The following is an 18,053-nucleotide window of genomic DNA, read 5'->3' as shown; positions in this document are numbered from 1 at the left end:
GCACATTCTCAAGGTTTGTGAAGCATGAGTCATTCACTCTGAATAGAGCCAGAACAAAGTCGGCTCAAAGGCCAGGAACAGCAAGCTGCCCTTTCGGAAAGATTGAAACCACTTACAGCCACAGAGAGCTGAGTTGGTTGAAATGAGTCTGATGGCTGATTTCCCTAAAAAAAAAAATGCAACAACCCCGCCCCCACCCCCCAAAAAACAACCAGACTACTGGCAAGATCCTATACCAAAAGATAATAGAAATTTATTTTGAATTTTAATACAAAGAATACAAACCTCAGTTTCTCAAAGACATCAAATTATTTTTCCGTAATTTTTTTTTGAGAACACTTTTAAGCTGGCAGGTAAAACTCATATAAAAAAGTTATGCAGACTGAATCCCGAGGATTGCGTATGTAGCTATCACTAATTGTACCATGTTTTCCCAAACCATCTTTTGGCGTTTAGAAGAGATTGTACCAGCATGCAGAGCAGTAGTGACTATTGTTTCCATCCTAAACCCAGCAAGCCATCTCTGGCTGTACTTTCACCAAGAACCCCAGCTGAAAGCCCAGATACCACAGGATGTGAAAGGGACTGTTAAAGATCACTGGGGTCAGGGGTTCTGAAATCTTACCTACCAAACTCACTGTTGTTGCTACAGCAACCACTAGGGCAATTTGCAAATAGAATTGAGTACAGGATAAACCAAGGGTCTGTGACACTGGGGCTAAGCATCCCTTCAAAGGTGTAATGGTAGAGAGGAAACTTAGAAACCATGTCCATTAGTGGGTGACAGGAGTGATGGGCATTAAATGCACAAAGAACTACTGTGCTGTAGTTACTTGAGGCTGAAGTGCCAAGGGCAAAAGCATTCCCAGGGAAAAAGTCTGGGCCAGACCAGACATGGGTCTCCTCCAGCAAGCCTTGTTTCTTTGATTCTTGGCTTCAGTTGAGTGGAGGTCACAATGAATGAGCCCTCTTAGTAGGAAAGCTTCCAGCCCTTTCCTGTAACACTGACTACAAACTCAAAATCACCTTCAAGTGAATAGGTGGTCTGTGATGGCAGAGGATAAAGGGGATGCTTCCTCCACAGTCCCAACCCAGCATGAAAGAATCCGATAACACTGCATGTTCAAAAGCATCGCAAAGCTACAGCCTCCCCATGGCCTCAGGAACTAACAGGGTCAAGCCACACCCACTGAAACAGCATTCCTGCTGAGTTAATCTCAGTGACACAACTGTCCAGTGGGAGCCATTCACGGGGCTTTGAAGTCTCAACTCCTTCTTGGGATAGAAAGAACGCGAGAAGAAGTGGAGTAACAGAACCAAAACGCTGTCCAGCCACAGTAACAGTGACCTTTGGGATAAGAGCTTCAGTGTTTCTTTAGGCCACATCAGGTTCCACCCAGAAACCTGGTTTGGGGTACACCTTCTCCAGGTCTGGGTATGGTGTGTCCTACTGATGAGATGTGGCCAGAAGTAGTAGATGATGGCTGCTTTCTGGGGTTTTAGTTGTAGCCGGAGGTTGTGGCAGTCCTGGTACTTGGTTTCAGTGATGAGGGATGAGCAGTGAGAAGGCTGAGTCCTTCACCAGCAGGTCAGCTGATAGCTAAGTGGAATAAAGCCCTGAGAGGGGAAGGCATTAAGCAGGACAGTACTCGCTGGGTCGCCATCCTCAGGCTGCTTCTGCCCATCAGAGCTGCATTCTGGCCACCGAAGCTGCATTTTGGCAAGAAGTGGGGTGGAGATGTGAGCTGGTGAATACCAAGCTCTACATGCAGGTATAGACACTGGCCCCTTGAAGAGGGGGGTGTGCAGGTGCCTGTCTCAGCTGGAGCTGGGCAGAGGCGACAGGGGACCTGGCCTCTGAGGCTTCATTCCAGCTTTTTGGCTGGCACCCGGGTCCGTGCAATGATTATGGGCACCAGAGCCAGGCAGCCAATTAGAGCAGCCCACAGCGGTCGGTAGAAGAGCCAGCCAGCAGCCACAGTCAACAGGGTCAGTGAGGTGGCTACACAGAAGGCAAAGGCTTTCAGGCCAATGTTGACCAGGTCTCGGAAGACAGGAAACCAGTCCACTGTGGGGAAAGAAAAGGCCATGAGTCCCTGAGGATACTGTGCTCCCTGCCCTAGACTGCTCCTCTCAGCTATTCCAGGGAGGAAAGGATCAACAAGGTGGAGCCAAAGAGCCTCACACTCCCTAGGATATCCAGGGGAGGAGAAGCTCAGCAAGCTGGTATCCACAACTTTATTCCTGCTCAGCCCAGTCTCAAGTGTGGGTGCCTTGGCCCTTCAAAGTCCATGCTGAGGCCACTGAAAAGACACCATAATACCCTCCCTCCCACAGAGCCAATGCTGATGCTCTACACTGCTCAGTCAGAGCCTGAGCTCTGAGCCACTGTGCCAAGCCTGCAGAGGAAGCACCTGGCGTTTAGCAGGTCACCCTGACTGATGGACAGGGAGGACCACATGGCCCCCCTGCCGGAGCTCCCATTATCCCTCCACACTGCATCTGACCTACCTGCCAGCATGCCTTCAATGGAAGAATTGGGATCACAGACAGGGCTTCTCAAACATGATGGGGACCGAGACACAGAGGGATTGCTCTGTCCTCAGTCCTCAGTCACATGGCCAAGATAGTTCTGTTTAAATTCTGATGGTTCTCTGTCATGCCCACAATGTGGCTGGTATTTATGAGTATACCTCAGTTGTCTAGGGCCATCTGTAAATGAAATCCCCCTCAACCCCCAACACTTGCTGCCAATCTGGGATGTGCTCCAGCCACACTTCTCCCCAGTCCATAGACCTAAGTGGGGGAAGGGTTTCTGGCGGCACCACAAGAAGGCTGGATGGGGACACACTGGGGCAGAGGCCTGGGGACTCAGTCTCCCTGAGCAGGCTTTCATCCTGCATGGACAATGTCAGCCTGGCACACCAGGTCCTGAACCAAAATGGGACACTTAAACTTGGGCTCTCTGAAGCCAGACTTAGCGCAGGTGAGCGGCCCCTCCCAGGGCTCCAGATGTGCTAGCTGCTACAAACCTGGCCTGCCTTTGGAGGGTGTTTCCATACAGGAAAACTCCTGAGCAAGGGCAAGAAAAGGAAGCCCAGGCAGGGGTATCCCTGACTCTGACTTGAGGGATTTCAGGTGCAGATCCAGTTCACAGCACAGGCTGGCAACCTGCCTCCCATAGCTGCCCAGTTATGGAGGAAGGGATGAGCAGAGCTGGCCAAATCATGGAAACTGGGCCAGCCTCCCACCCCTCAACAGGTGTGAACATCCTGTCCCTCACACCTGCCTTTCTCTGCCATTTGTCTTAAAGCTGCTGGGAGAGGCGGGGCTTGGGGAGGCGGCACATAGAGACAGACCAGATGTTTGGTGTCTTTCTCAAGGATCCCATCAGGCTGGAAGGCTGACCAGTGCAGTATGATGAACACAGGACCTCAAGAGGGAAGGATGGCTCCTGCATGTTCTTCACTTACCCAGGGTGTAGAGGATCCGTGTCATGAGGTTGAGGCCCATAAACATGGCCATCCATCCAGCCGCCCGCAGGCCCCATGTCTTCATGGAATTGCTCTTCTGTTCTCTACGAAATACCTCCTGTAGGACAAGGAGGCAGTGTCAGGACCCAGTCACCAACCAGCGGTGTGGGTCCTGGGGGTGCGGATTGTTGGCCATTTCCTTACAGAGCACAGGGAGACGGGCAAACCTCTCACCTGTGGCTAAGTCTCTGCCTGTGTGGCTCAAGAACATGGAATAAGAGATCTATGGCCTTAGCACATGGTCTCCCCTGGAAGAGGGTAACTATCCTTCCCATTGCAGCTGTCCATATGGGGGCACCTCCCACCCTGTGAGTAGACAGTTTGAAAGTGCATGCTGATCCTGGGTGAAGCATCAGCCCTCAACCCAGGTCACTGCGTGCAGCTTCAGGACCCCTGGCCCTGACTGTCTCCCTCCTACTCTGTGGGCTGTGCCTTCTGAGCCCATTGCTGTCCCTGGTTTTCTTCCTGGCCTGTAGATGCTGATATTCTTTGGCTGCTTCCTTCACCCACTCTGCCCAGGACGCCCACGCACCCTATGGTCCCATGTGCCTGTACTCAGACATACCACTACACGCCCAGCACTGCTTTAGGGCTGCCCTGCCTCCGGCTCCCACTGCCTCCTACACATCGTCCCAGCCTCCTGGCATGCTGAGCATTGATTCAGAGCCCCACCCCAGCCTGAGTCTCTGTCTTCTCCATGGCAGCACACAGTCCCACTGCCCGCCCACCTACACAAACCAAAACCTGTGGTCAGTGTGGTCTGCCCGCCCTCACCATACGAACAAGCTCTGTCAGCTGTTTCCCCACTGGCTACCATGACCCACCTCATCACTGTTCCTCATGGGGCTCTTACATTAGCCCCCTGCCTTGCTGGCCTCCCTGCTTCCTCACCCCACCTTCAATCTCACACAGAACTGCCATGGCCCCACCACCTCTGACCCTCCACCTGGGCCTGGGCCACCTGTGCTAAGGCCAGGTCAAGTGCACTGTCATGTGCAGACTGTCTGCCCACAGCTGCAGAGCAGCTCTGCACCTTCTTCCAGTCTTGGCTTAGAGGCGGTTTCTTCTGAGAGCCTTTCCCAGGCTCTGACTGAACAGTACATCTGTCTAATCTCTAACACAACACACAAAGATGGACATCTGTCTCAGTATTCAGCTGTCACTGTCCCGTGGTTTACAAGCACACTGACCTGACTTCAAGTAACCTAATTGAAATCTTCTCTGTTTTACCACGACAGGAAGCTGAGGCTCTGAGAGGTTGTGACACAACCCCACGGCTTCACCATAGGGCGTTAACTGGACAGCCATCTGAGATGCCTGTGCTCAGTGAGCAAGTGCGGATGCATGAACAGCTACCACATGAGATGGGGGAAGACGGTGGTGGTGGTTTTTAATGTGTCGTTTCACAGATGAGGAAATGGGCTCAGAGAGGATAAGACTTGCTCAAGGTCTGTGGCTGGTGAGAGGCAGAGCCAGAACTAGACAGGAGCCTGACAGGGACCTGTGAGCAGTGCTGTGGTCTGGGCCCCTGAACTTCCAGATGCTGGAGTCCCAGCATCCTGACTTTGGGGCCCAGCTTTCTTCTCAATTCTGTGAGTCTGCCTACCTGCCTACACTAGCCAAACCTTCCCTCCTGGGCCTCCTCAGCCACACATCCCACCCACTACCCTCTACAGTTCCAGAGACCTGAGACTGCCTGAGAAGGCTGGAAACCAGGGGCTGGGCAAAGCCCTGGGAGAGAGAAAAGGGTTTCCTAATTTTAGAGCGGTTCCTAGGATGACTCATAGCCTGGGCTGGGAGGTGGAGGCCCCACCCTGAGCCTGTAAACCAAGCTCCCCAACAACAGACCAACCACACCCTATCTTGGCCAGGTAAAAGGAGCAGGTGGGGCCCAAACACTATGACCCACTGTGGCTGAAAGGGAGGACAGAGGGCAGCTGAGGACCCATAGCAGAAGGGGCACAGCTATGCTCTGAGGCCAGCTGTGCCCTTGGCCTTTTCTGGCTGTTCTGGATTGAAATCCACAAATCTGCTTAAGATACACAGGGAGGCTCCAGCAGTGAGCCCCTGGGTTCACCAGCAAGAGCTAGAATCGACACTTCTCTATTCTAAGGGGCAGACCTGAGCAGTCAGCATCCCTCCTTCTCAGCACTGGGAACACAGATGGGAAAGGCACACCCAGTGGACTGTGGGACCTGGGGGGGGGGGGAAGGGGACGACTGCCTCATTCACATGGCCCTGATACTGCAGCTCCAAAACCTCCACCGATGCCCCCGAAGGAAGAAAAGGCACCTAGAGTGGCCGCTGCCTTATGGCAACCTTGATGTCCCACTGTCTCCTCTTCTCCTGGCACCCACTGGCAAAGTGAACCCTTTCCTGCCTCACTTGATTATTCTAGGGTGGACCTGTGCATTTTGAGGGCCTCACAAAAATGACTTGTCATAGAGGCCCTGGCCATAGAAACTGATGGTCTATTAGAAATCCATCATGCTGGATCCTCACTTGCTGGCCTCTCTCTCACTAGTCTCCTCCCCACAAGACTGAGCCTGAGAGGGCAGGGCCAGTCCTCAGTGCCCTGTCACACAGAAGGCTGTCATCCTGTTTCCTTTTCTTGCCATACTGCATTGGCCAGGACCTCTAGTGGTGGGGCTTCTTAAATAGCACTGAGCAGAAGGGCAGGATGTGCCTGTCCCCAACACACAGGGCAGCAGCAGGGTAGGGCAGCAGCAACTCACCTCAGCTGAGAAGTCTCCATGGTGCAGAAGCAGCAATGTGTCCCCAGACTTGGTGGAGTATGGGATCAGCTGGTCACCCCGCTGCCGGGCAATCACAGTAACCTGATCAGAAAAGTCAATATTGTTAATATTCTGATCCGCCCCTTAAAATCCCACCCCTTGGTGCTGCCCTGCGTCCTGACATAAAAGCCTCATTCTAAGGAAAAACGCCCCCCCCTTCCATTTTTCCTCCCGCAAAGTACGCACCCTTGACCTAATTCTCTCTTTCCTATCTTCCTCTTCATGTCCCTATTATAATAAACTCTCCACATGGATGCAACATCTAGGTTGTGAATTACTGGCTGCCACCACCATGGCCACATGTCATGCATTTGCCCAGCAGGTTTCTCGGCATGCAAGGGATACCCTTAGGGGTTCCCCCGACCATGCAATGATTCATAACATGTATTAGAGCTGAGTAGGGTGCTCTGAGGGACAGAGGCACAGGGTGAGACCCACAGCCCACCCCCTCAGACTCCACACCAGCCAGGTGAGACCTGCGGCTTCTCTCCTTGTTTCTACAGGGTACAGTCCCTGGTGCTTCCTGCCAAGCTGCTTCAGTCCAAGTTCCAGGGAGGCACTTAGGATTAAGACCATGCTGGGGCGGAACAGAGGTTGGGGCAGACATACACAGGGAAATGGCGTGGACCACAAGGCGGCCATTGTTGCTTGACAAAGTTCCAGCATTTCAACACTGCAGACCATACTTCTCCAGCACCTTTTTACTTTTAATTTTAATGATTCTCCCTATTAATGCCTTTCCCTTTGGGAAATTTTGTGTGGGCTTTGGTAAAGGGTGAAAATATATACAATGGTAGCCTCTCTAAACAAAATAATTCTTTGGAAAAAAAAAAACTCAACTACTGCAGAACCAGGAATTCCACTGTGCACTCCTAATTATACCAAGAACAGGAAAGTTAGAGATCTACTAGACACACCTGTTCCCAAGAATGAAATACCTACAGTTCAGATCCAGAGCCTAGGGCCATTAAGCTCAAGAGTTCAGTCAATAAGTGTAGAGAAATCAGAATGGTATGGAGAAATGGGACATGAGTAAGAATCAGGACCTTCCCTTTGGGGAGCTATGAGAGGAACAGGCCCCCAGAGTAAGACTAAGACACAAAGGAACACAATTAGGGAACAGCTCAAGGCTTATCCTCTTGAGGAATGAAAAATGCTCTAAATTGTAGTGGAGTGTCTGGTCCCAGAAGGCCTTTTCCCAAGGTCAGGCATTTGGTATAAGGGTCCCCATTCCTTCAGGAGCTTGAAGAAAGTTCCTGCTTGCTAAAAGGAAGTTACTCTTCTTATCTCTGGCAAGAGGAACTTGTGGCCCTTCCATTAACGTAAAGCTGGTGCCTATTGTCAAGGTCAATGCTAGATTCCTCAGCTCCTCATTTCAAGTCACACCCCAGCTCACATGCCCATTTTCTCCCATATATGTGCATCTATAGAGTATAAAAGGGGTATGTAGTGGGTAGCCATTCCAGCTTGGAGGACTGTGCAGTGAGAGAGCGCTGACCCATCCAGCTCTTGGGTCTCCAGGCGCCTCCCCTGGCCCCGCCTCGTAGGCGTGATAGTTGCCAGAGTCTCAATGGGGGTTGAAACTTCCAGATCCAAGCTGGAATGGCTACCCACTATAGGGGTATTCTTTTTTTTTTTTTTTTCAATAAATGCTGCTGGCAGTCATCCTGATTCACCCTCAGATCATGTCTGTCACCTACCCCCAGCCTCTACACATCCTCTTTGGGATCTGAATCCCTGCCAAAGCGGGTCTCCAGCAGGGACAGGCTCTGCTGTCCTTCTGGAGTGAGAGCTACTTATGGTTAGAACTGGTGGTCACAGTGGGCACCAGATGAATGACAATGGATATGCACACCAAGCAACCAGCCCAGGCCTGGATCATCTGTACTTTCTCCACCATGGCTGATTGAGCCCTAAGAGTCTTCTGTTTGCCTCCTAGGTCAGGCCCTGGGGTGGCGTTCAGACTGTGTACTATAAAGAACCAAGACCAGGCACTGTGGCTGGTGAAGGGTTGCCATGACTGGATGAGCACCACTAGGACTTAAGGTCCAAGAGCCACTATGGAGGACACAGACCTCTGAAAGTGCCTGCTGCTTGTGCACATGAGGCACAAAGCGGTCAGGACATATCCCGAGGTGTTCGGGCCCAGGGAATCAAGACTGGGAAGCAGGTTACCACGTGAGCTGGGCCCAGGTCAGGGTCATCACTGCTCAGTCCCGCGTAAGAAAAGGAGACTCGAACATCACCAACCTGAGGGAGGAAGAGAAGCGGGAGAGATTAGTGAGGTGATCCAGCACCTGGCTGTTTTTACTCTTGCACCGAGATTGTCGGTTCCCTAGGAGGCCTGCCCATCTCTAGTCTCACTGGCCCAGTGTAGCCTGGGTTCAGCTGCTCAACGCTCCCCTCAGAGCTACTCAAACGCCCTGGCCTCTGCTATCTGAGCCGCCCTTGTGACCATGTACCTCCGGATACTTAGGGTTTTCACTGTGGTAGAAAAAGTCTCCTCGGCGAATGATGTCCACGTGGGGGTCCTCTAGCTTGGACAGGCTCAGGGGCTTGAAGTTGTCAATCTTGTCAATGAGGCCTGAGGGAAGCAGAATGCTCAGAAGCCATGGCTCCGGTGAGAAACCCTGCTCGGCTAACCCTAACCCTGACACTGTCCTTGATGCCCTCAGACAGCAGGACCATGTACTACTAACCAGCCTATACCTTCTGGCTTTTGCCTATCTTCCAAATGCCGTGGACTTATTTTTTAGGTAGTGGGTCTCATATAGCCCATGGTGGCCTCAAATTCACTAAGAGCTGAAGGTGACCTTGACCTTTTGATCGTCTTGCCTTTACTCCTCAAGTACTGGATTTTTTTTTGTTCCATGACAGGGTTTCATTAAACAGCTCAAGTTAGCCTCAAACTTGTGATACTCCTGCCTCAGCTCCCTGAGTGCTGTGATGCTGGGCATGTGCCACCACACAGGCTCTAATGTCCCCCTTTCCAACTCCATCTCCAGAACTTCCCTGTGCCCAACTCAATCCCTAACTCTTGCAGGAAGGCTTTCCCCTGCCCTGTCCTGCTAAGCCAGCCTGGCCACAGTTCTGAGAGTGGCCTTGCTTTCTGCCCTCCCTCCTCAGAGCACACTCATCCCCATCTAGCCGGGCCCCCCCCCCCACCACAGGCACTAGTTGAGTGGCAGAGCAGCTGGGACAGCTCTGGCTAAGCCTGGCTACCGGGGTCTCAAGCGTCTCCTCTGTCACCTTCCCAGGTTAGACCCAGAGATGGAACCCAAGCATTCCTATGACTCATGGTGCCACCTTTAACCTTGAGGGTTCCTTCTTACAGTCACAGAGGAGGCTGTGTTGTACCTCCTTGTGGGAGAGCAAGATGCCAGGTAGGGCTCACAGGTGGAACCAGAGGTCAGAGGGAGGGAGGGCCTTGTGTACACCCTTGGCTGAGGGCTGCCTGAGGCAGATCTCTGGTGCAATGTCTGCTCAGAACAGACATGCACAGAAATGTGACAAGGGTGTAGCACCTGAGGTAATTTCTAGAACAATCCAGGCTTCAGAGGAACTGCCTAGAGTGGGGGTTCTACCCCTTAAGGACTCACCTCCCTCTGACCCCAGTCCAGAGTATGATTCTGAGATGGGGGCCACCTGACCCTGATACCGACCACCATAGGCTGTGGGCCTGCTTGGTACTGGGGTCCTAGGCCTGGAGGAGGTCAAGGGGATGGAAAGGCCTTTGGATGGGCACCTCCACAGAAGGCCGAAGACTCACCTGCTGAGAGGAAAAACCTGCCAATTTGGACAAAGGGGGCCGTTGCTGTGAAAGACTCCACTGCCATGGCACTGTAGGAGAGAGGAGGAACAGTCAACAATGGGGCACCAGGGTGGGAGCTGTCTGGTCACCTTTGGGTTGTAATGTGCTGGGGACAGTCCCTACCCAGGAAATGGGTCCTGCAAAGAGGCATAGTATGACGCTCAGGGCTCCTGTTTCCCTCTCTGGCTGAGCACCACCTATTCTGTCACCCAGAGCTTCATACTCTCTTACCCAGCCTGTCCCATCCCATTAGCTGTTGTGGAATATTACTTTAACAGGTAGAGATGTGTTACATTTGTTTATGTTGCAGACTATTACTTTAACGATGTAAAGGTGTGTTACATTTGTTATGTTGCACACTATTACTTTAACGATGTAAAGATGTGTTGCTGTTTCACCTTAACTGCCTAAGGCACCTGATTGGGCTAATAAAAAGCTGAATGGCCAATAGCTAAGCAGAAGAGGGATAGGCAGGGCTGGTGAGCACAGAAAATAAGTAGGAGAAGGAATCTAAGAGAGAAAAAAGGAGGGAGGGAGAGAGAGGGAGAGGAGGGAGGCGAGAAGAGAAAGGAGAACAAGGGAGAAAGAGAGGCTGACAGCCAGCCAGACACAGAGGAAGCAGTGAAAGCAGGTCACAGAAAGAAAGAAAGGTGAAAAGCCTCGAGGCAGAATGTAGATGAAGAGAAACAGGCTAAATTAAGTTATAAGAGCTGGTGGGACAAGCCTAAGATAAGGCCAAGCCGTCATAACTAAGTCTCCGCGTCATGATCTGAGGGCTGGTGGTCTAGAAAGCCTGCTACGATCAGCCATGAAATGGAAGCTTTCTGGCCCACATACCACTCCCAGCCTGGGCGGTCTCCAAGTACTGACCATCTTCCTGGCTCAACCTGGACCATGGCTTCATATGATCTAGCCGTGCCCAAGTGCTACATCACCGTCCTCACCCGATGCCTGGCTAACAGGAACAAGGCACTTGGCTGCACAGAGGGACCTCTCAGTCTTTCACCAAGCCTGTGTTAACTTGAGGGTCAGCAAAGACCAGGTCTTGATCTGTGCTCTTGACACCAACACGCGTGTGGTGTCAACACTATATCCCGAGTGTTTGCCAACCTGTGGGGCAGAGCTAACTCAACCTATCACTCAGGTTATAAGAAACTGAGGCTGGACCTGCAAGGGTGAGCAAGACTGGACTTGGGCCCAGGCCAAGCTCTCACCTGGGGTTTTTGTGGCCAATCTCTCTGTCAAAGTTTTTGCTGTTGACAATTTCTGACCTCCACTCTGTGTCTGCATGAAGAGAAAGAAGGGGCAATTCAGACCAGTTAAGAATAGTCTCAGCATCCTCTTACTAGGAGCCATGACCCTTGGGGAACGGGGTGGCTGCTCAGGCCTCCCTGGATGGTGGGCATGCAGGACTCTGAGGACTGACACCCAGGAACTCTGCCTGGTGCTTCCACACCTGCCCACAACCCCACTGCGCTGCCCACCACTGCCGGTCTGGGCTAGGGTGGACGTCACATGTCCTGGGGACTGGCAGAGGCCTGGAGGGTCCGGGACTCACTGTAGGAGTACTTGGTCTCCTTCTTCACCTGTCCATCCTCCGTGTACTCACTGCAGAAAAAGCACAGGCGGCAGGAGTCAGCGCAGGCACCAGGGCCATGTGCTCTCCAAGTGTCCGAAGCAGCCTCAAGGCCCAGCTCCCCACAGGGAGTGGAAGCCTGGTAGACTCAGGAACAGACACTCCCCAGCCACTATGGACAGGCACTATCTCTGAAGGCCTGCCTGGAGGGACATGCTTTCTCAGCTTAGCTGACACACTCTGGCTCCAGGTGACCCCCTCTGTGAATAAGCTGTGAGTTAACTGGGAAGTGACCTGTGCCCTCTGTGAGAGGATGAGCCAATGCAGGCAGAGTGTTGGGAGGCCACATTAATCCTAGTGACAGCATTTGAGCCTAGCCTGTCATGCCTTGGGCTGTGCAGCCTGGAATGTCCAGGTAAGTAAGCTGGCCAGCTCCCTCCCTGCTTTGGGCCACTCTGCACTAGATTCTTGTCACCTCCAAATAAAAGGCCGCCGTGCACTAATGCTGGGGTTTGACACTCTTCTGATAGGCAGACATCAGGCTCTGAATTTGGTCACATGTCGTCTACATGAAAGCCACCGCCCTTTATCCTAACACCTGAGCCCCTCGTGCCCTCCAATCCCTCAGTGCCTGGCTCCTCACCTGGACTCTTCTGTCTCCACCCACTGATACATCTCCACATGCCGCCGCAGTTTCACAGCTGGAAGATGGACCCCATAGTTTGGATCAGACAAGAGCTTCAAAAAGAATCAAACAAACCAAAGTATAAAGGCCAGACTCATAGCAGTCCAGGGTCCCCAGCCCAGAGCAGCCCAACTGTAAGAGGGATCAAGAGGGGCAGGACTGGCAGTGAAGGAGACTAGCATGGAGCTGCCAGGCTCAGCTCTCAACACAATGCCCATGACCCTGAGCTCAGACCACAGCCAAGCTCCGATCATCAGACCGGGTGCTAACTATAATCTGACATGCTCTCACCACATGACTGTGAGACTCCTGTCATTAGCACAGGGGACACTGTGACTGGGCAGCGACTTGACCACACAGCCACAGAGGGACCAATCACACAATCACACCTGTGTGGGTCTCTCTCCGCGGCCCAAGTCCACCACCCGGCCTACCTTGGAAGTCCGCAGGGCCCCGATGATGTGCACCAGCCTCCCTTCGTTCTCCGGAGCTACACTGTGGATGCTGTCTGGGGACACCACAAGTGACAGCCCCTCTGCGAGAGAGGTGGCTGTCTTCAGTGCGCGGCCCTGTCAGAGGGGAGGAGGAGGGATTTCAACAGCTCAGGCGCTGCTTGACGCCTTGCTGTGGGCAGAGAGGGAGGGGCCTCAGCCAGCAGAGAGGGTGAGGTCTGGCGACTGCAGAGTCAAGCCTGGAGCCCAGGATTCCTGCAGACCTGGGCCAATCCCAGGCAGACCCTGCCAATCTCAGAGTGCCCAAAGTTGGGAACAGCTCTGTGTCTCCCTGCCCCGAACGGGTCCTGTGCCTCCACTTGCCTCTGCCTTCCACTCTCCCAGCTCCCAATCCATGTGGCTTCCAAAGGCCAACCTGAACCACTGTCCACGTCATGCGATCCAGGACTGGCCCGCCAGGTGTGCTCTCAGCTCAGCTGACACTTCAGCTGTCTCGCCCAAAGGTGCCCGGAGCCTCTGGGAGAACCCCGGGTGGCAGGGGACCTTTTCCAGCATCTCCTGATTACTCCCTTCCCCTCACAGGCCATGTAGTCAGGTGGGGCTGAGTCTGGTCCTGGTTCAAAGAACTGAGACCTAAGCCAAGAACCTGAGAGAAAGCTGTAACTTCTGCTAAACTGACTTAAAAAGGCCTGGTCCCTCTATTCTCTCAGAGTCTAAGCTGCTCGGATTTGAGACTGAAATTGCCCCAAGGGAAGGGGCTGCCCCCCAAAAAATGTCACAACAAAGAGGCAGAATTCCAGTAATCCAGCATGAGTGCCCAAACACAGCCATGCCTGAAGCAGGTTTTCAGGCGTGTGAACTGACTCACTGCCTGCTGGCTTACACTGAGGTGTGTCACAGTAAGAAGAATTCTGAATTCAGCACCTTTCCCTCCTGTAAAACCCAGGCCTTCTGTTTCAGAGTCCAGCCACTGGGCTCTGCACCTTACCTCATTGGTGAAAATTAAGTAGAAGGAGAGTAAGAAGGTCATGAGCCCCACGAACATCCCACCGGAAGTCTCACTCAGCCGCTCCAGGAAGCCTGGCTGGGGGTCAGATGTCACTTTGACATGTTCTTTCCTACTGCCGATACTGGAATACTGAGGAGGAAATTAATAGTTTGATGAGTTTTGAGAAATAATTTTGGTGTCCAAAATAATTTGCTCTTCTTCTCAGAAGAACCCCTATTCCCCAGACACTGGGGGACAGTTCTCCTTTGGCAAAGAATTTCTGGGCCATAAGTCCAGCATATGTTAAGCAAATGTTTGAGCATATGTTAAAGACACCAACAAGGTTTTTTTTTTTTTTTTTTTTTTTTTTTTTGGTTTTTCGAGACAGGGTTTCTCTGTGTAGCTTTGCGCCTTTCCTGGAGCTCACTTGGTAGCCCAGGCTGGCCTCGAACTCACAGAGATCCACCTGGCTCTGCCTCCCGAGTGCTGGGATTAAAGGCGTGCGCCACCAACGCCCGGCCCTCCAACAAGGTATTTTACAGAGCAGCTAGAAATGTACTTTCAATTAAATCTGAGAAGTAATGTCTGGGTCTCCTGAGGACTGTGCTGTTCTGTGAGGTTGGAGGAGTGGTAGGTGGCCTTTGGGGCAGTGAGGTCAGAGTTCTAAGAACCACCAGGAGGCTGTGCTGAGTTTCCAGTGAGAGGTGGGCACAGTGCTGGGTGCACCTTCCAGCTAGGGCATCAAGACAGGCTACTTGGAGGAGGGGACATAGAGGCAGACCTCAGGACAAGGGTTCCCTCAGCTGGGGACTGTGGAGCACTGGTGTGGAGTGGCATCCTGTCTGCTCTGGCTGTGGAGGGCTGGCAGAGAGACAGAGCAGATGGGCATGCCCGGGCAACATCCAGTAGGCCACAAGCCACAGGACAGTGGAGCAGGCTTTGCCCAGCTTGCTGTTGTCAGAAGTATGTCTAGTGCTTATCACCAAAAGCAGAGACTGAGCCTGGATCCTGGCTCTGCCACCCACTAGCTGTGGGCCCTCCATTTCTTCACGGGTAAAGTGGAGGTGGACATTCAATGCTTGGGGTGGTGGCTCAGTGCCTGGGCCTCATAGGCACCTGTGGGAGTTACAGCGAATAGGACATTATCAGATTTCTCCATAACTGAAACTGGGGCTGCCACCCAGACTGTGGGTGTGGATGAAAGTCACAGTGATACGAAGTGGTCACCAGGCAGGCACCTCAAAGAGCCAGGTCCCTTCCTGCCCAGGATCAGAGGACGGTTTGGAGTTGGAGTCTGTGAGGACAGCTGATGCACTTCTAGCTGCTCTCCTGAGCTGCTGGCTCAGGCCTGCTGAGGACACCCACTGAACCCAGAATGATACCATCAGAAACTCAGTGGAGACAATCACTGCAGACAAGAAGGCGACCATCAGGCAGGCCAGCCATGAGCCAGCTCAAGGCGGAAGAGGCTACCACTGCCCCATTTCACAGATGAGGAAATCGAGACTCACTACCTAGGATATTGGCCCAGATCAAGTCCTTGTAAGTAATGAGTGGGTGTTCAAACCCAGGCAGATCCCTCTGCCCTAGACTGTCTTCCGCATCACTTAACTGTAATGTGAGCTGAACAACTGGAAGCAGAAAAAGGAGACCTGTGTTCCTCCTGCTCTTCCTAAGCCCAGGAGAAAAGGAAGAGAGGCCAGGAGGGTGTTCCTCCAGCTGGGGGAGGGTTGAGATGGAAGATAGACCTATATGGGTGTAAGTATATGCATGTGTATAATTACACTTATGTATCCTCCGTAACATATTCCACTTCTAGCACACTGGGCGCAGAATCAACAAGCAATGAAGCAATAGGTGAAAATACACTGGGCCTGGAAATTGGCACACCAGGGTTGGAATTCCAGCTCTGTTGCTGTGTGAGCCTGGTAACATGCTCTACCTCTCTGGTCCTGGTTCCTCGCTTGCTGGTAATACCTACCTGACAAGATAGCCATTATGCTGAATTCAGGTGCCTCTGCTCCACCCACTGTCTTAAGATTTCTTGCTTACCCTGCCTGATGGCTGAGCTACAGTATGGGTGCTCTGGTACTCTGTCCCCTAGGCATGACACAGCCACTGCCATCTTGAAATAAGAACAGCTTTGATTACCCACATGAGCCCCTCACATGATCAGGCATGTTCCCTGGAAGAGTGGAAGAGGGTCTTTATACCCTCAGCTGAGATCCCAGCCACTCACCTCCTCCTGTCTCACCCCCAGCAATACGGAGTACTGCTCGAGTACACAGGAGGCAGAAGGCTAACTGAAGCGGGGTCGGGAGCCAAGGGGACGACACTACCTATGCAGCTTTCCAGGGGTGGTCACCCATGTTGATGTGGGACTTTGGTGATGTAGCTGTTTGGGGGTTACCTATGCTCCTGCAAGTACGCCCAATAACCCCCTTGGTTCACCAAGATGGAGTTGGTGGAATTGTTCTTTTGGTTCACAGTTATCCTGTCTGATTGAATGGGTGTTTGTTCAAGTCTTCCCAGGAAAGCAACGTAACAAAGGATGGACAAAGGCATGGCTACTACTGAACATATCCCATTGTGTCTATATTTACTGGTGTGAGAGTCAGACCCCAACACACCCAAGATGGTCTCTGCCTACCAGGACTGTGTGTCCTAGCCTGTAAGAGTGCCTTTTTCATGGGTTAAGTACCTCCCATGGGCCAGGCTCTGTGCCTAGCAATCTTCCTCAAATTTCAAAGTAACCGATCCCATGAGAGAGTGAACCCAGAGAAGTTAGAGTGGAAAAGTTTGGATTTGCCTCTAGGCTTGACTCCAAAGCCTATCCTCATCACCTTCCCAGGCTGGTGCTGTAGCATAAGCTGGCTTAGAGCCCCGGGGCAGGTGTCTCCCGCTGGGGAACTATAGAACATGATGATGATGATGATGATTATGACAGGTGCCAGCAGGAGTCCACCTGCCCCTGTTAGGCCGGTCTACAGGTTGCCTTCTCCTCTGGCTCCAGTGCAGCTTTCCTGACCTCTGGCTCTCCTCCCCATCCAGGGCCTGTCAATGGGCCAAACAGCCATTGCTTGGGCAGTGGGTGACACACACTCTGGCCTTTCGGGAGATGCAGGAGGCCAAGAAGAGGTTTGCCGGACAGAGGAGGGGCCAGGGAAGAGGGTGTAACAGGCCAGAGGAGGGTGGTGATGACACTCTACCAAGGAGGGAGAGGGGATGTGCCTAGGGTTGGCAGTGTTCCTGAGCTGGCTTCAGAGGCGCTTTCGCCAGAGGCAGTGGTGAGTCACCAGCTTCTCCCACACCCAGTCCCCCAGTAAGTGGTGCTGCTCCGCTTGTTGAATGAATGTTAGGATTCACTAGTAAAGTTCTTAAGGACTAGTTGCAGTAGGAAGAAGCCAGAGACCTTGGAGGGGGGGGTGGTGCGGGGAGACTATTTTGCAGGGGTCTTTTTTTTTTTAAATCAAATAAGAGCACCAGGGACCGGGAGGTAGAGAAAAGCCTCTCTCTCCTGGTCAACCAGCCAGACTCCTCAGGCCACAGGAGCATCATCACAGCCTAGGAGTACACACCCCCTAGGGCGCGGAGGCCAGAGCAGCCTTTGCTGGACAGCTCCACCTGGGTGGGATCGCCTCACCAATCTGCCCACCGAGGGACACTTTGCCCGCGATCCTTCTTGTCCCGGAGTTTCATACCCCCAGGGGCCCAGACAGAAACTAGGACTGGAAGGAGAGGCCACGCACGAGCGGACTCGACTGAGGGGAGCGTCTGACAAACGCGAGGCCTGATAGTGACTGGACAGATGGACGAAAGCGGGGAGGTCAGGGCCGCCGCACCCACTGGGGTGGCATCGACGAAGGACCCAGCGAGAACCGGGTGAGGGAGAGAGGGGAGCGGCCCGGATGATGGTGTGGCCGGGAGACCAGGAGGTGGTACTCACGTTCGCGGCCATGGTGGGTCCGGCTCGCCTCCGCGGTCTCGCACTGCTCTGCTAGGAATTGAGCTGACGACCGGAATGCAGAATGCGGTGATCTCCTGTCTGCCACAGAGCTAGCTGCAAGACTCCGCGTGGAATCCGGGACCTGGCGGGACTCAGGACAAGAGTTACCGCCCCGCGGGTAGTTGTCGGCGCCCCGCAAGTTGTCTGCGCGTGCGCATATCGAGGCCTGCTGGGAAGTGTAGTCCTCTGTCGGACACTTTCGCCACA

The 18,053-nt window shown here is 53.0% G+C and overlaps 1 protein-coding gene across 1 annotated transcript; it reads right to left on the bottom strand.

The window, feature by feature from the left end:
- Positions 1 to 228: 228 nt before the first annotated feature.
- Tmem43 (transmembrane protein 43) lies at positions 229 to 18,001 on the bottom strand. Its single transcript, XM_028854814.2, has 12 exons — positions 17,787 to 18,001; positions 13,841 to 13,990; positions 12,835 to 12,969; positions 12,359 to 12,453; positions 11,698 to 11,747; positions 11,354 to 11,423; positions 10,098 to 10,168; positions 8,791 to 8,912; positions 8,504 to 8,578; positions 6,269 to 6,370; positions 3,474 to 3,591; positions 229 to 2,068 (listed from the first exon to the last, which is right to left on the bottom strand). The coding sequence occupies exons 1-12, from the start codon at positions 17,796 to 17,798 to the stop codon at positions 1,866 to 1,868; spliced, it is 1,203 nt and encodes a 400-aa protein (XP_028710647.1). The 5' UTR covers positions 17,799 to 18,001; the 3' UTR covers positions 229 to 1,865.
- Between the last annotated feature and the right edge of the window lie 52 nt (positions 18,002 to 18,053).

The sequence above is a fragment of the Peromyscus leucopus genome, chromosome 3 (genome assembly GCF_004664715.2).
Source record: "Peromyscus leucopus breed LL Stock chromosome 3, UCI_PerLeu_2.1, whole genome shotgun sequence".
NCBI classification, from domain to species: Eukaryota; Metazoa; Chordata; class Mammalia; order Rodentia; family Cricetidae; genus Peromyscus; species Peromyscus leucopus.
Note: the sequence above shows the minus strand (reverse complement) of the source record. Positions and strands in the feature narration are given on the sequence as shown.

What these genes read in the sequence shown, in the direction of transcription:
- Tmem43 (XM_028854814.2), bottom strand. An exon ending in ACCTGGGCCCAGCTCACGTG is followed by an intron (nt 6,371 to 8,503) that starts GTAACCTGCTTC and finishes TTTTCTGATCAG; the next exon opens with GTTACTGTGATTGCCCGGCA. An exon ending in ATGGAGACTTCTCAGCTGAG is followed by an intron (nt 3,592 to 6,268) that starts GTGAGTTGCTGC and finishes CTTGTCCTACAG; the next exon opens with GAGGTATTTCGTAGAGAACA.